The sequence below is a fragment of the Oryx dammah genome, unplaced genomic scaffold, assembly GCF_014754425.2.
Source record: "Oryx dammah isolate SB20612 unplaced genomic scaffold, SCBI_Odam_1.1 HiC_scaffold_25, whole genome shotgun sequence".
Taxonomy (NCBI): Eukaryota; Metazoa; Chordata; class Mammalia; order Artiodactyla; family Bovidae; genus Oryx; species Oryx dammah.
Genome location: NW_024070209.1, coordinates 2,836,890 through 2,855,699, shown reverse-complemented (window position 1 = coordinate 2,855,699; position 18,810 = coordinate 2,836,890). Strand labels below are relative to the sequence as shown.

At 53.9% G+C, this 18,810-nt stretch overlaps 1 protein-coding gene across 1 annotated transcript in view; it reads left to right on the top strand.

Moving 5' to 3' along the window:
* FAM178B (family with sequence similarity 178 member B) overlaps positions 1 to 18,810 on the top strand; it is a 101,804-nt gene that overhangs the window by 66,843 nt on the left and 16,151 nt on the right. Inside the window, exons 13-14 of the mRNA XM_040224797.1 lie at positions 4,064 to 4,151; positions 15,676 to 15,801. Coding sequence (XP_040080731.1) covers positions 4,064 to 4,151; positions 15,676 to 15,801 — 214 coding nt within the window. The remainder of the gene's footprint in view (positions 1 to 4,063; positions 4,152 to 15,675; positions 15,802 to 18,810) is intronic.

Here is an 18,810-nt window from a genome sequence, read left to right as displayed (position 1 = left end):
AGGGTCGGCCCCTCCCCTCCCGCTGTGGGCAAGAGCGCTCCCGAAGGCTCGGATTTAGGTTAATAAAGCCCAGATGCTGGACTTCTGATTCCCGCTGCAAGTTCGCCTTGCAGCAGCGGCTGGAGGGGCTTGGAGGGTCCGTCTACCTCCCACTGTGCTCGGCCCAGCTGCTGCCGGGCCGGGCTGGCGGGGAACAGCTGGAGAGCAGGTTCTGGCCGACAGTGAGGCGGTGGTGGGCGGGGCCCAAGGAGAGACGGGGTGGAGCTCCGAGTGTGGGGCGGGGCCCTGCCTGCCTTCACCCGCAGGAGGCTAGTATGGGGGCCGCTGGATGAGGGCCTCTTGCTTTCTGTCTCTTGGCGGAGTCCAGATGGGATTGCCTCTCCCCAGGACTCAGGTGGTCGTTGGGAACACTGGCGCGCTCTGCAGAGGGAACCGGGGTCAGAGAGGGCCCCGCTCTGCCTAATGGCAGCTCTTCCCAGTCCAGGATGGGTGATCCCTCTCAGGGAGGCCAGATACAACACAAAGATCACATGGGAGGAACTCATGCTAAGGAATTATTCCTTGTCTGTAGGATATTATTATTCCTTATCCATAAGAAATTCAAATTTAACTGGGCATCCTATATCATCCTATAACTCTGGGAGATAGTGAGGAACAGGGAGGCCGGCATGCTGCCAGTCCATGGGGTCGCAGAGTTGGACACCACTTAGCGACTGAATGACAACAACCACCTATATTTTTATTGGCTAAACTGGGCAATCCTTACCTCACCCCCACCCCTGCCCAGCTGAACTTCTTTAAGTAATGGTTCTATTGAATTGCAGCATACAAACAGAACACCGACTGTAAGTGTATGTGCTCAGCGAATTTTCACAAGTCCAACACACGCATCGCCCAGAAAGAAGGGAGGGGATTCCCCGGCGGTCCAGTGGTTAGGACTCATCACTTTTCACTGCTGGGCACAGGTTCAATCCTGGTCAGGAAACTAAGATCCTGCAAGCCATGTGGTGCGACCAAAAAAAAAAAAACCCAAAAAGAAATGAAATGAAACGCGAACAGAACCTGCCCCCCACCAAGGATAGCAGGATCCCCGTTTTTGTACTTAATCATACATACACGTGTAGTCTTTGGTAATGCTTCTTCCGCACAGCGCTGTGAGGTCACCCATGCTGCTGGGTGGAATCCTGGCTCATCCGTGGTCGTTGAGTGCTGCAGAGGGAGTCCAGTTGTCGGTCCGTTTGTGGACCGACATTGCACGTCTGCCTGCGTGTCTTTTCCTACGTCGTATCTCTGTGCCAGGGAGGAGGACTGCTGGGTTGTGGGTGGGCACACGCACCCCTTCAGCTTGAGCAGGTCTCGCCTGGCAAGTGACCGAGGTGGGTGTACGCATTTGTGTCCCAACCAGCTGTATAGGAGCGTCCCCTGCTCTTTCTCATGTCTGCCCTTCTGGTATGGGGCATTGCTGCCTGATGCTGTTTTTTGTTTGTTTTTTTAAATCAAGGAATCCAGTTGATTCCTCTTGATTTTCTTGAATAAGAATATAAACAAGGTGCCCGCTTCAGGTACCACCTGCTCAGCCCCATGGGAGGTTGGAGGAGACCATTCCTACCTCCATTCCCCACCACCCAGGAGCTCCCCACCCCCACCACTTGAGGCCAGGGTGGGCGCAGGCCCTGAGGGAGTTGCAGGGGTGCCTTCAGCCCCACTGAGGGGGCGCCAGGTTCAGTCCTGCCTCCCCCAAGTGCTTCTTTGGGGAGACGCCCTTTCCGAGGGCTGCCTGCAGCCTGCCGTCCCCATGCGCCACCCTTCTGTTCCTTGTGCGGTCCTTCGGGGATGGGGGCGGGGGTGCCCGAGGGGTCCCTCCAGCAGTGTTGCTACTCGAGGGCGTGTCTCCTCTACGGAGCTGGTTCTGACCCAAGTGTTTTCCACCATGTTCCTTCGGTTTCCTCTGGCTCTAGGACCTCACCTTTTGTGATAGCTTTCTGTGGGAATTAGAGATTGTGGCCACAGCAGAATCCACGTCAGGGGCTGACCTCTGCTGCCCGTGTGGGCCACAAATGTGTGGAAGTGTGAGGAAGATGTAACCCCCCCACCCCTCCTCCCGTCGCCCCTCCAGCCTCTCCTGGCCACTGCCACCCCTAGTCCCGTCCTCTGGTCTCTACTCCCCTCTTCTCTCTCCCTTTACTCACCCCAGCCCTCAGGGACCCATGAAAGCCAGAGCCCGACTAAATCAAAGATCTCTCTTGGTAAATGTCACATTGCACTTGAAAATATGTGGGTTATTTTCACTTATCTTTTGATAACGATTTCTAATGTAATTGTACTGATAACAGACTCTATGATTTTAATACCTCTAGACCATGAAAATTTTGCACCGTGTTTTATGTCCCTGGATATGTTCCAGTGTCTCCTAGTTAATAGTTTATGGAAACTTGAATAGAGTTTGTATACTATTTGTGTGAAAATTATGTAAATTTTAATGCTATTGAATTGGTTTGTGGTGCTTTTCAGGTCTACTGTATCCTTCTACTTTTCTGTATATCCATTCGATTAATTTTTGAGAATTTGATATTGAAACTCCAATTAAAAATCTTAGTCTACTTAAAAAATAGTTGTAATACGTAGTGGTGGTGGTGGTGGTGGTGGTTCAGTCACTGCCGTGTCTGACTCTTTGCGACCCCATAGTCTGTAGCCTGCCAGGCTCCTCTGTCTGTGGAATTCTCCAGTCAAGAATACTGGAGTGTGTTGCCATTTTCTTCTCCAGGGGATCTTCCTGACCCAGGTATCAAACCCTGGTCACCTGCATTGCAGGTGGATTCTTTACTACTGAACTACCAGGAAAGCCCCAATATATCGTGGCTGCTGCTGCTGCTGCTAAGTCGTTCAGTTGTGTCCAACTCTGTGCGACCCTGTAGACGGCAGCCCACCAGGCTCCTCTGTCCACGGGATTCTCCAGGCAAGAAGGCTAGAGTGGGTTGCCATTTCCTTCTCCAAATATATTGTGGAGCTGTGTGTAACTTTGTTCTGTATTTCCCAAGTCTCCTGTAAATGTGTTATCATATTTTCATAATTTAAAAAATAAAATAGAGAAGAAGATCAGAGCCATAAACATTAGCATCAGAAATCTCCATTGTAAGGCTTTACTCCAGAAGAGAGCCGGTACCCGCCCCACCCTGAGGGAATCGGTCAGGACTGGTGCTAGACTTAGAAGCACAGCTCAGACTTGCTGAAGAAGTCTGACGGGGACTTCATTGGCTGAGCTCCGATCCCCTGACTGCGTAGGTCTGGGGGTTGGAGGCTTCAGGCAGGGAGGGCTCTATCTCTACTTGCTTCATCCTCCAGCCTTGCCCACCGCTGCCCCAGCCCCCCAGAGAGGCAGGGTGGCCACCAGTGACTATAGAAGCTCCTCCCAACAGATTAGTGGCCCTGCTGGAAGAGCACGCACTCTACTCGTCCCAGCCGAGACCCCAAAGCCCCCTCCAGTGGCTTGAACACAGGGGCTGATGGGCCAGGCCTGGCTCACGTGCCCGCCTGGGAACTCGAACCTGGGCTGGGGGTGGGAGTGAGGGGACTCTCCAGAGAAAAGTCACTGGATACTGGGTGGAAAAAAACAAAATATGGCCTCACCAGCTCTGGTCACGCACCTTCTACCACCTTCCACGGGCTGAAAGGTCTTAATGCTGCATAGGAAAAAGAAAGACAATGGTCTGTACAGAAGTGGTTGAACAGTATCTCTGTGTAGCACAGACCTATAGAGAAAAAAAAAAAAACTAAGAAGAAAAACACTACTATGCTAGCCTCTGAAATCACCACCTTTTTTTCATTAATTATTTTCTTTTTGCTTATTTTTAAACTTTCCCATCTGGCATGTTTTTTATGACTTCTAAAATAAATCATAAATGCTGGAAACCAAAGGAGAAAGCTAAAATTCCCCAGACAGAGGGGCTCTTCCCTGCTCCCCTCTTGGTGTGTGTCCTACACTTCCCTGCCCACCCCCAGACCTTAACCCCTACCTGCCCAGCAGGGCGCACGCCCTCAGTCTCTCTCGCCCTTTCTCCCGCAGGCAGCTTCGAGGCCAGCTCAGCCTCCTGGTCATGGCACGGCTGCTGAAACAGCAAGAGAGGCTCCCTCTCTGGCAGGAGAAGGCCCAGGTAAGTGTTTGCCTCAGCATCCTCTGGGGGCTGGGGGATCCCGGCCAGCCCCTTCTGCCACTTTTCCTGAAGGTTGGGAGCCTCAGGCCAGGGGAGTTCAAGGTGGGTTTGCCTTCTCTGCTCACATCCTTGCATCTAACAGTCACTTTCTGAACGCCTACTCTGTGCCAGCCACTGAGGATAAAGCAATGAACTGGGAGCAGGTATTGCTTTTTTTTAGAGATGTGGTAAAATATGCATAACATAAAATTTACTATTTTAACTATTTTTTTTTTTACTACCTTAACAATTTGTGTGTGTGTATGTTAGTTACTCAGTCGTGTCCAACTCTTTGTGTCCCATGGGCTGCAGCCCTGCCAAACTCCTCCGTCCATGGAATTTTCCAGGCAAGAATACTGGAGTGGGTTGCCATTCTCTTCTTCAGAAAATCTTCCTGACACAGGGATCGAACCCAGGTCTCCTGCTCTGCAGGCAGATTCTTTAACTGTCGGGGCCACCAAGGAATATTTATTCATTTGGCTTCACTGGGCCTTAGGTGCGGATGCTGGATCTTTTTTTTTTTCCTCCAAACTTTAAACTTTTTATTTTGTATTGGAGTGTAGCCAGTTAACAATGTTGTAGTAGTTTCAGGTGAACAGCAAAGGGACTCAGCCATAAATATAGATGTTCCCATTCTCCCCCAAAGCCCCCTCCCATCCAGGTCACCACATAACATTAAGCAGAGTTCCATGTGCTGTACAGTGGGTCCTTACTGGTTATCCATTTTAAATATAGCACTGTGTACAAATTCACCCCTAACTCCCTAACTGTCCCTTCCTCCCAGCAACTGTATGCAGCATCTTTAATTGTAGCATGCAGGATCTAGTTCCCTGACAGGGATTGAACCCAGGCCCTCTGCCTTGGGAGCTTGGAGTCTTAGCCACTTAGCACCAGGGAAGTCCCATCTTAGCAGTTTTAAGTGCAGAGCTCTAACCGTTCTGAAGGACCACTGTCCATCTCCCAAACAGAAACTCTGCACCTGCTGACCTCCGACTCCCATTCCCTCCTCGCCAGCCCCGGCGTCTATGACATTTTATAGGTGGAAGAACAACAAAGGTGAAAACGAATACGGCTATGAACCCTGCCTGTTCTCAGTGGCCCTTCTGCCCCATGTCAGGCATGCTGGGCGCTGTAGGGGAGGAAGGGTCTTCTTTTCTCTTCCCTCTTCTCTCCAGAAAGCTCTGATTGCAACCTCCTTGCAGCTCAGAGAGCAGTAGTTTAGGGGCCCTGGAGGCAGTGTGGGTGACAACCAACCCAGGATGTGTGGTGGGGGAGCCCTGGGGGGGAGTTGAGAATGCTCTTACCTGCCTCCAACCCCCGTAGTCTCCTTGGAACCCACAAGACTTGCCGGGGACAGCTGAGCCGTCTAGCTCCACCGCATGAGCCAGGCGAGGCAGTCCCAGGGAAAGGCTGAGTCTGTAGTCACTGGAGGTGCACAAGGCAAGGCGGCATCACCCCTTGGCCAGAGTGCCGAGAGAACGTTCTGGACCCTCCTGGGGTGGGGTGGCCTGAGAGACCACAGTCACAGTGCAGGAGCTCAGAAAGGTGACCAGTTGGGTGGGCTCATCCAAGTGGGCCCTGGCTTTGCCCCGGCTGCCCCCTCTTCCCTTCACACTTTTCCCCCAAGACTTAGAAGCTTGGCAGGAGCTTCTGGTCACTCCAGTCCCAGCTGAAGTGTAACCTCCTCCAGGAAGCCTTTCCTGACCACCCAACCCAAAGTGCCCTGGCATCAGCACCCTGTTTGAAAGTACTCATGGTGCTTGCCGGGCTTCCCTGGTAGCTCAGCTGGTAAAGGATTTGCCTGCAGGAGACCTGGGTTCGTTCCCTGGGTCGGGAAGATCCCCTGGAGGAGGGAATGGCAACCCACTCCAGTGTTCCTGCCTGGAGAATCCCATGGACAGAGGAGCCTGGTGAGCTACAGTCCACGGGGTCACAGAGAATCGGACATGACTGAGCGACTAAGCACACAGCACATGATGCTCACCTGAGTTTTTTAAAATGTGTTCAGGGTCTATGTTACACACAGACACACACAGACACACACACACCCAACAGCAGCTTCCTGAGTATGAGGACCAAATGGTTTGTGCTCACTCTTGCTTGTCAGCTCCTAGCACAGTACCTGGCACACACAGGACCTCAGCACACACTCGTGGGCTGAGGGAACCCAGGGCTGAGTTCCAGGGTGTTCAAGGGATAGTTCCCCAGGCAGAGAGCTTGAGAAGGACAGTGAGGAGTTGAGGGGTGGCCTTCACACAGGGCCTGATGACAGAGCCTCTGCGAGAAAAGATGGAGGGACCAGACAGGGGCGGGGCAGGGCAGGCAGAGATGCGGTGGGAACGAGACCAGTGGTCCCAGGAGGCCCTGGGCGACGGGGGCAGCCTAGGAGACAGGCATTGCAGGGCAGCCTCTGAACTCTCCAGAAAAGCGAGAACAGGTGTGAGGCCAGAGTGTCGAGATCCGAAAAGGCAGGACCGGCTGCAGGTGGTGGGTGGGAGTAGCCACCTTCTGGCAGTACTTGGCAGCAACCAGGAAAACAGGCTGGCTAGAGCATCAGGGCCAGGTCAAGGCTTGGGGTTTTGTTTTGATTTGTTTTTTGGCTGGAGCTTGTGCAGGGGAGAGTGTGGGGAGCGTGATGAAGCCGGAGAGGGTGAGGAGAGTGCTGTGGGGGTAGCACCGGGGGTCTGGGCCTGGAGGGGACCCGTAGGGGAGGCAGGTAAGCAGGGCTGGTGAGGGCGGGAGGCATGCCTCCCCCAGGGAGAGCTGGCCTGGGTGCTCCCAGCCTGTCTGGCCAGGCCCAGCCCTGCCCCTGTGGGTCCCAGCTCCAAGGCTGTCCTGCCACACCAGTCACCCACCTGCCCGCATGGCCACCGTGCATTCATGAAACCTCAGTGGTGCACCTCCCGTGTGCAGGCTCCGCACCTGGAGACAACCTCAAAGGAGAGGCTTTGAGCGAGCCAGGCTGAGGACACAATGACTAATTCTGGCCCAGGCAGCCAAGTGGCTTCCAGAGACGTCCTGAACCAGGTCTTGAAGGATGAGTCAGTGCTTGTACAGAGGAGCAGAGACCATTAGCAGGCGGGCAGTGCAGCGCGTGCAGACCCACGCCAGACAGAAGGGGAGGACGGACCGGCTGGGGTCTGCCTCAGCCACCCGTCCCGTGTGCTTCCCCGTCTGTCCTCCCTGCAAGCCCAGGGCGGCCGCGCGGCCTCCTCCCAGGCCTCCGGGCTGCAAGCGCTCCCCTTTCCAGTCGGGCCTGTCAGACGGTTCCGTAGGAGACACGCCTTCAAAGGGTCACCTCAAGCCCAGAGCCACCCACGTCCCGCCCACATGCCCCCTTTCCCCACTTCTCCTTGAAGCCCTGGCTGCCAGGGCTGCCCCGGCCCTCCTCACAGGCCAGCCTGGCTGCCCTCTGCACACGGCTTTGTGCCCAGGGCACCTCTTCCTTTCCACCCATCACATCCCAACCAGAGTGGTGGCTCTCACGTGCCCCGGAGCGCAGCTGAGCTCCGTGCCCGTACAGGACGCGCCTCTCGCAGTAGTCCCAGGCGGCCAGGGCTGGCTCTTTGCTGTTGTTCAGTCGCTCAGTCACGTCCCACTCTTTGCAGCCCCATGGACTGAGGCACACCAGGCTTCCTTGTCTTTCACCATCTACTGGACTTTGTTCAAATTCATGTCCATTGAGTCAGTGATGCCATCCACATTTACAGATAGGGAAACGGAGGCAGGTACAACTAGGAAATTTCTCAGGGTCACGAGGTGAGAGAACCGTGAAGCTAGGATGGAAAACCCAGGTGTCCTGACTCCAGAGTCTGTGCCCTGGACTCCAGAGTCTGTGCTGTCTCTGCTTGCCCAGCCCCTCCCTGCTCGGCTCCCATTGCGGGGACAGCCTGAACCATACCTGCTGCTTCATGCTGATGTGCCCAGCGGGTGCCTTGAACTTTGGTCCCGGATGGCAGACAGGAGGACAAGGGCCAGTGCTCCCACCTCCTTCATCCGTATATACAGGCTTGATTTTTGCTGTTGCTGTTTAGTCGCTAAGTCATGTCTGACTCTCTTGTGACCTCCATGGACTGTAGCCCTCCAGGCTGCTCTGTCCATGGGATATCCCAGGCAAGAATACTGGAGCGGGTTGCCATTTCCTCCTCCAAGGGATCTTCCCAACCCAGGGATCGAATCTCTATCTTACTTGCTAGATAAACCTTAGCAGTTGATTCACCAAGAAGGGCAGTTCAGGGGGTGAGAACTGGCTCACCAGAGGAGAGGATCTGGGGTGAGTGCTTAGGCAGGGGCTTTCAGGGCATTGCTGGGGCAGGAGGAGCCCCCAGTACCTGGATGGGTTGTGTTTCTGTCTGAGGCTGCAGCCTAAGGCCCCAGGAGCAGAAGCAGGTGCTGGAGAACTGAATCTGAGGGACAGGACTTCTGTAGATGGTCGGAATGCACCAACCCCAAGGCTTGCATCTTCCAGGAGAGTCTTAAGATCAAACTGCTTCTTTCTTGTTCCTACGAATCCTGAGAATATCCCAGAAACAGCAGGGTTTGGACCCCAGGCACAGCTCAGGGCATGGAAGACACAGCTCAGGGCATGGAAGACACAGCCCTGAACAGAGCTCAGTCCCTCCCTCCTAGAACTCAGCGGGAGACAGACACGGGCACCAAGAGAAAAGCAAATCTTTGGCATTCCAGATGGTGCTAAGTGCTGTGGAGAAAAATAAAGCCCGATAAAGAGGAGAAGGGAGGGGAAGGGAGTGTTGGGAGAAGACGCTGCTTCATAGTAGTGAACAGAGAAGGGGACATCAGAGCACAGACCTGAAGAAGTCACACAGGTTTATCGGGGGAAAGACATTCCAGGCAGAGGGAACAGCATGTGTAAAGGCACCGGGGCAGACAAAAACCTCTTAGGTTAGAGAAAAAGCAAGGCCAGTGTGGCTGGAGCAGAGGGCTGAGAGTGGAGTAAGAGGCGGTGAGGCCAGGGGGGTAAGTGGGGACTCGGGAGAGAGCTTGACTTCGATGCCAAAGTGGAGAGCCGCTGGAAGGTGTTGATAACAGGAGAGACATAACTTGATTCATAAAAATCTTTTACAGTTACACTGGCTGCTGCATTGAGACTAGACTGTTAGGGGTGGGGTGTATGCGTGCTGAGTCACTTCAGTCATGTCCAACTCAATGTCACTACATGGACTGCAGCCCGCCAAGCTCCTCTGTCCATGGAATTCTCCAGGCAAGAATACTGGAGTGAGTTGCCATGCTCTCCTCCAGGGGATCTTCCAGACCCAGGAGTGGAACCTGCATCTCTTTTGTCTCTTGAATTGGCAGGTGGGTTCTTTACCACTAGTGCCCCTAGGGTAGGGTAGAAGAAGACAGTTGTAGTAATCCTGGTAAGAGCTGCTGGCGATGTGGCCTGGGGAGATGGTGACGGAGGTGGTGAGCAGTGGTTAGGTTCTTGGTGCGTTTCCCAAGTACAGCCAGCGGGAAGTAGAATGTAAGAGAAAGGAGACATGGAGGGCTCCAGAGCCTGTGCATCTGGCAGGATGGAGAAGCCCTTTACGAAGACAGGCAAGACACAGGCAGAACAGGTTTGGAGAGAAATCGGGAGTTTCTTTCTTATCCCAGGCCACCTCTTGCAACACCATAAGTCTCTTTTGTCAAGTCATGCCTTCTAGTCTGGAGCTTGGAAAATATAGGCTTCAAATGGCTGAAATCAAGGGGGACAAAGAGTTGCACCTACTACAGAAAGATCAGCTGCAGACCTGACCTGCTATTCATTTGTTCATTCATTTAGCAAATACGTATTAAGCATATACAGTAGCCCCTGCTATCCATGGGAGATACAGTGCAAGCTGCTTGTGGGCGCCTGACTGAGCCAGGTCATAGTTGAAGCATGCAAACTCTAACTTGTGGCATATGGGGTCTAGTTCCCTGACCTGGGATCGAATCCTCTGCCCCTTGCATTGAGAACCCAGTCTTAGCCACTGGACCCCTAGGGAAGTCCCACAAATTGTTTACTTCTGGAATTTTCCATTTAACATTTTCAGATCTTGGTTGCCCACGGGTATCTGAAACCATAGAGAGTGAAACTTTGGATGAGGGGGCACAGCTGTGCCAGGCGCCATTGCTATACGAGGCTCTGGGAACACTGCAGGAGCCACCCGTGCCCTCATGGAGCTGACATCCTAGTAGGGGCAGGCGAGCAGATGATAATAAACACAGCAAACAAGTAAATGCTGTCAGATATCAGAAGGTGCTAGTTCAGTTCAGCCCCTCAGTCGTGTCCGACTCTTTGCAGCCCCATGGACTGCAGCACACGAGGCTTCCCTGTCCATTACCAACTCCCACAGCTTACTCAAACTCATGTCCATTGAGTCTGTGATGCCATCCAACCATCGCATCCTCTGTCGTCCCCTTCTGCTCCCGCCTTCAATCTTTCCCAGCATCAAGGTCTTTTCAAATGAGTCCGTTTTTCGCATCAGGTGGTTCAAAGTATTGGAGTTTCAGCTTCACATCAGTCCTTCCGATGAATATTCAGGACTGATTTCCTTTAGGATAGACTGGTTGGACCTCCTTGCTGTCCAAGGGACTCTCAAGAGTCTTCTCCAACACCACAGTTCAAAAGCATCAATTCTTCAGTGCTCAGCTTTATAGTCCAACTCTCACACCTGTACATGACTACTGAAAAAACCATAGCTTTGACTAGATGGATCTTTGTTGGCAAGGTAATGTCTCTGCTCTTTAATATGCTGTCTAGGTTGGTCATCGGAGAAGGCAATGGCAACCCACTCCAGTGGGTTGCCTAGCAAATCCCATGGATGGAGGAGCCTGGTAGGCTGCAGTCCATGGGGTCGCTAGCAGTCGGACACGACTGAGTGACTTCACTTTCACTTTTCAGTTTCATGCATTGGAGAAGGAAATGGCAACCCACTCCGGTATTCTTCCCTGGAGAATCCCAGGGATGGGGGAACCTGGTGGGCTGCCGTCTCTGGGGTCACACAGAGTCGGACATGACTGAAGCGACTTAGCAGCAGCAGCAGCAGGTTGGTCATAACTTTTCTTCCAAAGAGCAAGCATCTTTTAATTTCATGGCAGCAGTCACCATCTGCAGTGATTTTGGAGCCCCCCAAAATAAAGTCTGACACTCCATTGTTTCCCCATCTATTTGCCATGATGTTAGTTTTCTGAATCTTGAGCTTTAAGCCAACTTTTTCACTCTCCTCTTTCACTTTCATCAAGAGGCTCTTTAGTTCTTCTTCACTTTCTGCCATAAGGGTGGTGTCATCTGCATATCTGAGGTGATTGATATTTCTCCCGGCAGTCTTGATTCCAGCTTGTGCTTCATCCAGTCCAGCATTTCTCATAATGTACTCTGCATATAAGTTAAATAAGCAGGGTGACAATATACAGCCTTGACGTACTCCTTTCCCAATTTGGAACCAGTCCGTTGTTCCATGTCCAGTTCTAACTGTTGCTTCTTGACCTGCATACAGGTTTCTCAGGAGGCAGAATTCCCATCTGGAATTCTGGAGGTCTGGTATTCCCATCTCTTTCAGAATTTTATACAGTTTAGTGTGATCCACACAGTCAAAGGCTTTGGCATAGTCAATAAAGCAGAAAGAGATGTTTTTCTGGAACTCTCTCACTTTTTCGATGATCCAACGGATGTTGGCAATTTGATCTCTGATTCCTCTGCCTTTTCTAAATCCAGCTTGAACATCTGGAAGGTCATGGTTCACATACTGCTGAAGCCTGATTTGAAGAATTTTGAGCATTACATTGCTAGCATGTAAGATGAGTGCAACTGTGCGGTAGTTTGAGCATTCTTTGACATTGCCTTTCTTTGGGATTGGAATGAAAACTGACCTTTTCCAGTCCTGTGGCCACTGCTCAGTTTTCCAAATTTGCTGGCATATTGAGTGCAGCACTTTCAAAGCATCATCTTTTAGGATTATTCCGTCACCTCCACTAGCTTTGTAGTGATGCTTCCTAAGGCCCACTTGACTTCACACTCCAGGATGTCTGGCTCTAGGTGAGTGATCACACCATCACGATAATCTGAGTCATGAAGATCTTTTTTGTATAGTTCTGTGTATTCTTGCCACCTCTTCTTAATATCTTCTGCTGCTGCTGCTGCTAAGTCGCTTCAGTCATGTCCGACTCTGTGCGACCCCAGAGACGGCAGCCCACCAGGTTCCCCCATTCCTGGGATTCTCCAGGCAAGAACACTGGAGTGGGTTGCCATTGCCTTCTCCCCTGCTTCTGTTAGGTCCAGACCATTTCTGTCCTTTATTGTGCCCATCTTCGCGTGAAATGTTCCCTCAGTATCTCTAATTTTCTTGAAGAGATCTCTAGTCTTTCCCATTCGATTGTTTTCCTCTATTTCTTTGGATTGATGATTGAGGAAGGCTTTCTTATCTCTGCTTGCTGTTGTTTGGAACTCTGCATTCAAATGGGTATATCTTTCCTTTTCTCCATTGCCTTTTGCTTCTCTTCTTTTCACAGCTATTTGTAAGACCTCCTCAGACAGGCATTTTGCCTTTTTGCATTTCTTTTCTTGGGGATGATCTTGATCACTGCCTCCTGTCCAGTGTCAGAAGGTGCTACCTGCTTGGAAAACAAAAGTCATGCCCGGAAGGGGATTAGCAAGTGCAGGTGCTGTGGGCCCGCAGGATAGATGGGAGGGGAAGGCGGCAGAAGGCTGGAAGAAGGTAGGGGCAGCCATGCAGTGTCGAGTCAGAAGGTCCAGGCAGGGCACAGGCTCCAGGGAACAGTAGGGGCACCTTGGGCCTTGCAGATGCTTACATTACTGACTAGAGGATTTTTGCAGAAACTAGTTCCTGTGGCCTTAGCTTCTGATAAGTGAATATTGAAACTTTTGCAGCTCATAAAGGTCGGGTATCAACAGACATATGAATACATCTCTGGTCAATAATGTGTTCAGGTTCTAGCCTTCTCCACTGAGCTAACAGAAGCAGCTGCCGGGGTCTGAGCACAGGAGTGACCGCTGTGTGGACAGTTGCCTGGCTGGGAACGGTCTGCCGCCTCTGGCCAGACGAACCACCGAGGCCAGTGGAGGCCTGCCTTTTTGGGTGATAGTTTGCTTCTTGCCCGGGGACGTCTGTCCTGAAGGGCTGACTGTTTGCAGAGACAGCTCCCAGCAGTAGGGGTGGAGCGGGGATACGTGCTGGTCAGAGCCTGGCCCTGCCGGGGACCCGCGCGGCCCAAATAAGTCCTCATCCCAGAGAAGGGTGTGTCTGCTGGAGAGGGAATGGCTGGGGCTGCCAGAGCTTGGAACAAAAGAGAATAAGCAATCAGAAGGCAGCAGCTTGCCACGCTGTGCAAAGCGAAGCTGTTTTCCTGGAGCTAGAGGAAAAACGTGGGAGCAGCCAGCACGCTGCCCTGTGGGCCCCTGCCTGCCCCCGCCCCGGCCCAGGGTCTGGGCCGGGGCGGGGCTGCCCTCCGGAGGGCTGCTTCTGGGGCTGTGGGCCGCTGAGCTCGCCCTGTGCGTGCACAGCTGTGAGCCTGGAGCAGGCAGGCCTGTTGTGGAAACTATGTGCACACTTGGAAGGTCCGGGCAAGGCATCACAGCCCCGGTTTTGGTGAGAATCCAGATGGTGCCTCTCTTCGCCCAGAACCTCCCCGCTCTGTCTCCCTGCTGCCCGCTCTCCCTTTCTGCAGGGATCAGACACTCAGCCAAGAAGCCCTGGCCGCCTTCCAGCAGCCAAGGGCCCCGGGCCTGACTCCTACCCCTCACCCAGCCCAGCTGCTCCTGTGGGCTGTCTCAGCCCGTGACTGGCCGAGGTGCTGAGCAGGTGTCTGCGGCTGAGCTGGGGTGGAAGCCAGGTGTACCGGGCAGGGCTGTGATCGGGCGGGAGCTGGCCCAGGGCTTAGCCCTCGCCCTTTGGGCCAGCCTACACCTGCTACATCTGAAGAGATGGCGCCTTTGTGAACCTCCCTGGCCCCGCACCTTCGTTCTGGGTCCTCCCTCCCCAGGGCTATAGGTAGCCTCAGAGGGGCCCAAGACTTAGAGCCTGCCTGTCTTCTGGAGCCCCAGCCTTCAGTCAGCCCTGGGGCAGCTGGTTGTCCTTGCCGGGGCCCAGTCGAGACTGCCGAGACCAGGTGCAAGGGCTAGGCAGGAAGGGTGGCCTGCTGCAGACCCCTGACTTACGAGGCTGCGTGTGCTCACATTCACAGAGGGTGGGCGGTTTAGGTGCAGGGCAGGGCGGCTAGCAGGACCAGTGTCATAATAACCAAAGGGCACCGTGTGGACCTCCTGGGGAATCCCATTCCAACAAAACAGCTGCGTGCAGACATTGTTGAGACGATCAGAGAAACCCGAGCCACGGGTGTAGGGTCGTGTAAGGAATGCCTGTTAGTTGTGTTGGGCAAGAGAAAAATGTGATTACTTTACAAGGGGAAAAGCATCCTTATCCTTTTCTGTTGGAAGATCTTTGTGGGTAAAAGGATCTGAGGTTTAGATTTGCTTTTAAATTCTCTGGAAGGAAAGAGGTTGGAGGGGTTGGGGAGGATGTGATGAACGCAGTCATCATTCACATTCAGACATGGACTTGGGGGCCAGTCCTCAGCCTCCCTTCTTTCAAGAGCATTGAAAGTCCCTGTGGTGGTGGTGGTCAGTTTCTAGGTCATGTCTTAGCATCCCCATGGACTGCAGCATGCCAGGCCTCCCTGTCCATCACCAACTCCCAGAGCTCACTCAGACTCATGTCCATCGAGTTGGTGATGCCATCCAACCACCTCATCCTCTGTCGTGCCCTTCTCTTGCCTTCGATCTTTCCCAGCATCAGGGTCTTTTCCAGTCAGTCAGCTCTTTGCATCAGGAGGCCAAAGCATTGATGCTTCAGCACTAGTCTTTCCAATGAATATTGAGTTGATTCCTGTAGGATTGACAACCCCCATAGTAACCAGTGGGCTTGAGCAGCAGCAGCTCAGAGTTGGGTGGGTCTTGTCGAGACCCTCTTTCTGGTCTTGCTTCTAAACCCTGAGTGTCTGCTCAGCCCCCGGATGTGGATTAAAGCACGTAAGTCCTCATTCACTTGTCTAAAGCAGCAGTCCCCAACCCTTTTGGCACCATGGAAGACAGTTTTTCCATGGACTGGTTGGATTGTTGGGGGGGTGGTTGGGGATGACTTGAATGTGTTACATTTATTATGCACTTTATTTCTATTATTATTACATCAGCGCCACCTCGGATCATCGGACATTAGATCCCAGAGGTTGGGGCCCCCTGGTCTCAAGGATGCTCGCCCTGTGCCAGGCCCTATGAGCATGTGAGCCTCTTCCCCCAGGAAGAATGAGGGAGCTTGTCTCCACTCCACAGCTGGGGACAGGCTCCAAGAGGCCATACGGCTCTCAAGGGAGAGGAGCCAACGGGCTGGCTCCAGAGCCCATACTCCTGCCAGCTGGAGTATCCCATCCATGCATCCCCGAAGCACCCCAAGCACTCGTGAGTGACGGCCCCCTTTCTCCTCCCCAGCTGTCCTCGCTCTGTCAGCTCCTGAGCCTCATGAGGCCGTCATCCCTGAGGCAGTACCTGGGCCCTGAGACCGTGCTGCCTGGCCAGGAGCAACAGCCAAAAGCCAGTGCCCAGCTCGACCACAAGGTGAGCACCCAGCCCCTGCCCACCTTCACCAGGGTGCCATCCCAGGGATGGCAGGGCTGTCCACACGGCACAGCCTCGGGGGCTTAAGGCTGCCATTCCCAAAACCCCTGCCGCACAGGACCACGCCCGGCCAGCTGCTCCTGCCCACCTCCACAGAGCCTGTCCCTGGCGCCCCTCACAGAGGTGGCACACTGTGGGCACAGGCACGCCGGCTTGTGGGTTTTGCTGCGTCCTTTGCAGCCTGGCATGGCTTAGCCGGAGAGGACACAGGCACTGAATTGCTGGCGAGGGGAGTGGGATGGAAAGGAGTGCCGTAGACAAGCAGCACAGGGAACACTCACGCACGAAGCCGCCTGTCTCCGGCGATCAGGGCCGAGTCTAGCTCCCTGTTCCTGTTCCCTGTGGCCCTCGCTAAGGCCGAGTCCTAAGCTTTCCCAGTTCTTCCGAAGTGGCTTCCCAGACCTCATTCGGCTTGCATGGAAATCACGCTTGGAGGAAGTCAGGAGCAACGAGGAGCCCCAGAGCCTGCAGGTCGTGGGGCTTGGAATTGTCAGGCCTGTGGCCTCTGGGGTGAATGTCAAGCCGGGGTGACTGTGTAGGGCCTTCAGGCTGGGATTCCCAAGCTGGGCTCCCTCAGTGAGCGCCCCTATCCCTCCATCCCTGGGGAGTGGGAGATGAAGGATGCAGACAGGCATCTTCCTAATTTCGGAAGGTGGTTAATTCCAAAAGCTCTCCTGGAGGTTGGATGTTAACGATCAGGAGGCCAGCCTTTGGGCATCATTCTGCAAATCAGATAAGTGAATTAATTACTTAATGAACACAAATGAACTATTAAGAAGATGTGATCACCCCCAGGTGTACACTCCTCTCCTGGAACGCGGAGGGAAGGTTCTCAGCTGAGCCTGACATGAACATACTTCTGAGGCTGCCGCCTCCCAGGAGAGCCTATCTTCTTTCCGGTCCCTTTCCCCTGAATCTGGAGCCTGTTATGGAGACTGAGTTTGGTTGTTCGGGGATGAGGGGTGCGGGCTCGAGAACACAGGTGGGGTCAGCCCTTGGGGATGGTACGTCTGAGCAGAACACAAGTGGGCAGGCCCCAGGCCTGGGCTAGAGAAAGGGAAAAAGTGACAGGAAGAAACGAAGGTTGAGAAAGGAGAGTGGAGGCTTGTTCTGGTCTGGCCAAGGCACCTTGGGGCCACCCCTGGGCCTCACCTGCCTCACAGAGGTGGTGTCATTGCCTGGCCAGAGGCTACCGTGTGGCTCGTTGCATTCCAGAGCCCATCTGGTAGGAGATGTCCCTTCAAAAGCCCGGGAAGAGAGGGGAGTAGTGGGCTCAGGGTATCCTTTTATACTTGAGGCTTGTTTTCGTGCATGTAATCCTGGTGGCTCAGGCGGTAAAGAATCTGTCTGCAATGAAGGAGACCTGGGTTCGACCCCTGGGTCAGGAAGATCCCCTGGAGAAGGGAACAGCTACCCACTCCAGTATTCTTGCCTGGAGAATCCCATGGACAGTAGAGCCTGGCGGGCTACAGTCCATGGGTCGCAGAATGTTAGACAGGACTGAGCATCTAACACACTCACACGTGAAGGGTGCTGTGAAGTGTCCCCTTGTTCGGCTGCCATATTGAAAATGACCATGTGGCTGGGAAACACGGGGGGCAGGCATGTCTCGGCCAGGTGCCCCACACATGTAGGGTGTGGTGGTCCAGGGAGGCCAAGGCGGCTCTTGCATGCCTCTGTTGTAGCTCGAGCCCATGGCATTGATCCTGGCCCAAGAGCTGGGGAGCCTACACCAGAGGAGGGGCAGGGCTGGTGGGGGGGATACGGGTGTCTGCACAGCAATGTGAAGCATCCTGTTTCCCTGGGCTGGGGACTGTTCTGACTGGGAGGGGCTAGGTGGGGCAGGTGACTGGACTCCCGCCGCCCAGCCCCACTCCCCACTCAGCTGACTGACTCCTCATTAGGCCCCAGCATGTTTCATCTTCAAAGGTGATCAGGCTGCTCACCAGCCAAAAGCAGCAGTGGCGTCATCCGCCCTGTTTTACAGGGAGTGGTGGTCGGGGCTCGCTGAGCTTTTATCCGCAGAGCTCAAAGTCTCTGCCTTCTTTCTCCCTGGGGTGCAGAGGGGAAACTAAGGCCAGAGTGAGGCTGGCCCAAGGCAACCCAGCCTGGAGGAAAGGAGGACAGGCCCTTCCCAGCGTTGGGTCGCATCCCCTGGGCTCCCACTCCCTCCTGTCTAGGAGATTTCCTGCCCAAGACTGCTGGGTCACAGCCCTTCTCCAGCGCTGCAGATAAACACTTGTGCCAGCCTCCATCCCACCTCCCCAATCCTGTCTCTGCCTGAGGCCTTGGCCCAGCTCCTGCTTCCCCTGGGAAGCTCCTTCCCAAGAGGCTGGGTGCTCAGATGCCCATGGCATGACTCTCTCCCCTCTCTGATTCCCTGGCTTTGCAGTTGTCCTTTGACTTGTCTGTTTCCCCGGCTAGACTGTGGGCACAGCTGCTGTGCCAGCATCGCCTGCTGTGTTTGGCACTAGATGATGGAATGAGTGAAGAAGTGAATGAATGCAGTTGTCAGTCTCCCTGTCTGAGCTCTCTTCTTCCACCCCCTCTGGGCCTCCCACCCCTCCACTGGAAAGCACCCTCCCTCTGCATGCCCTCCACCCTCAGACCAGCCTTTACCCGCAGGCCCCCTTGTCTTCTAATGTCCTCGTTTCATTAAGGCTACAAGGGTTGATGGCCTGGGCTTCTTCTGTGGGAGGCCCTTGACTTCTTAAGTGTCACCAGCTTATGAGAAAACCAATCGCAGCCATTGTTTGTAATTATAAGCTAGTAAGATTCCTGCCCAGGGCTTCCCAGCTGGTTCAGTGGGTAAAGAACCCCCCCAGCAATGCAGGAGACACAGGAGACACGAGTTTGATCCCTGGGTCGGGTGGCCCATGGAATAAAACATGGCAGCCCACTCCAGTATTCTTGCCTGGAGAATCCCAGGGACAGAGGAGCCAGGCGGGC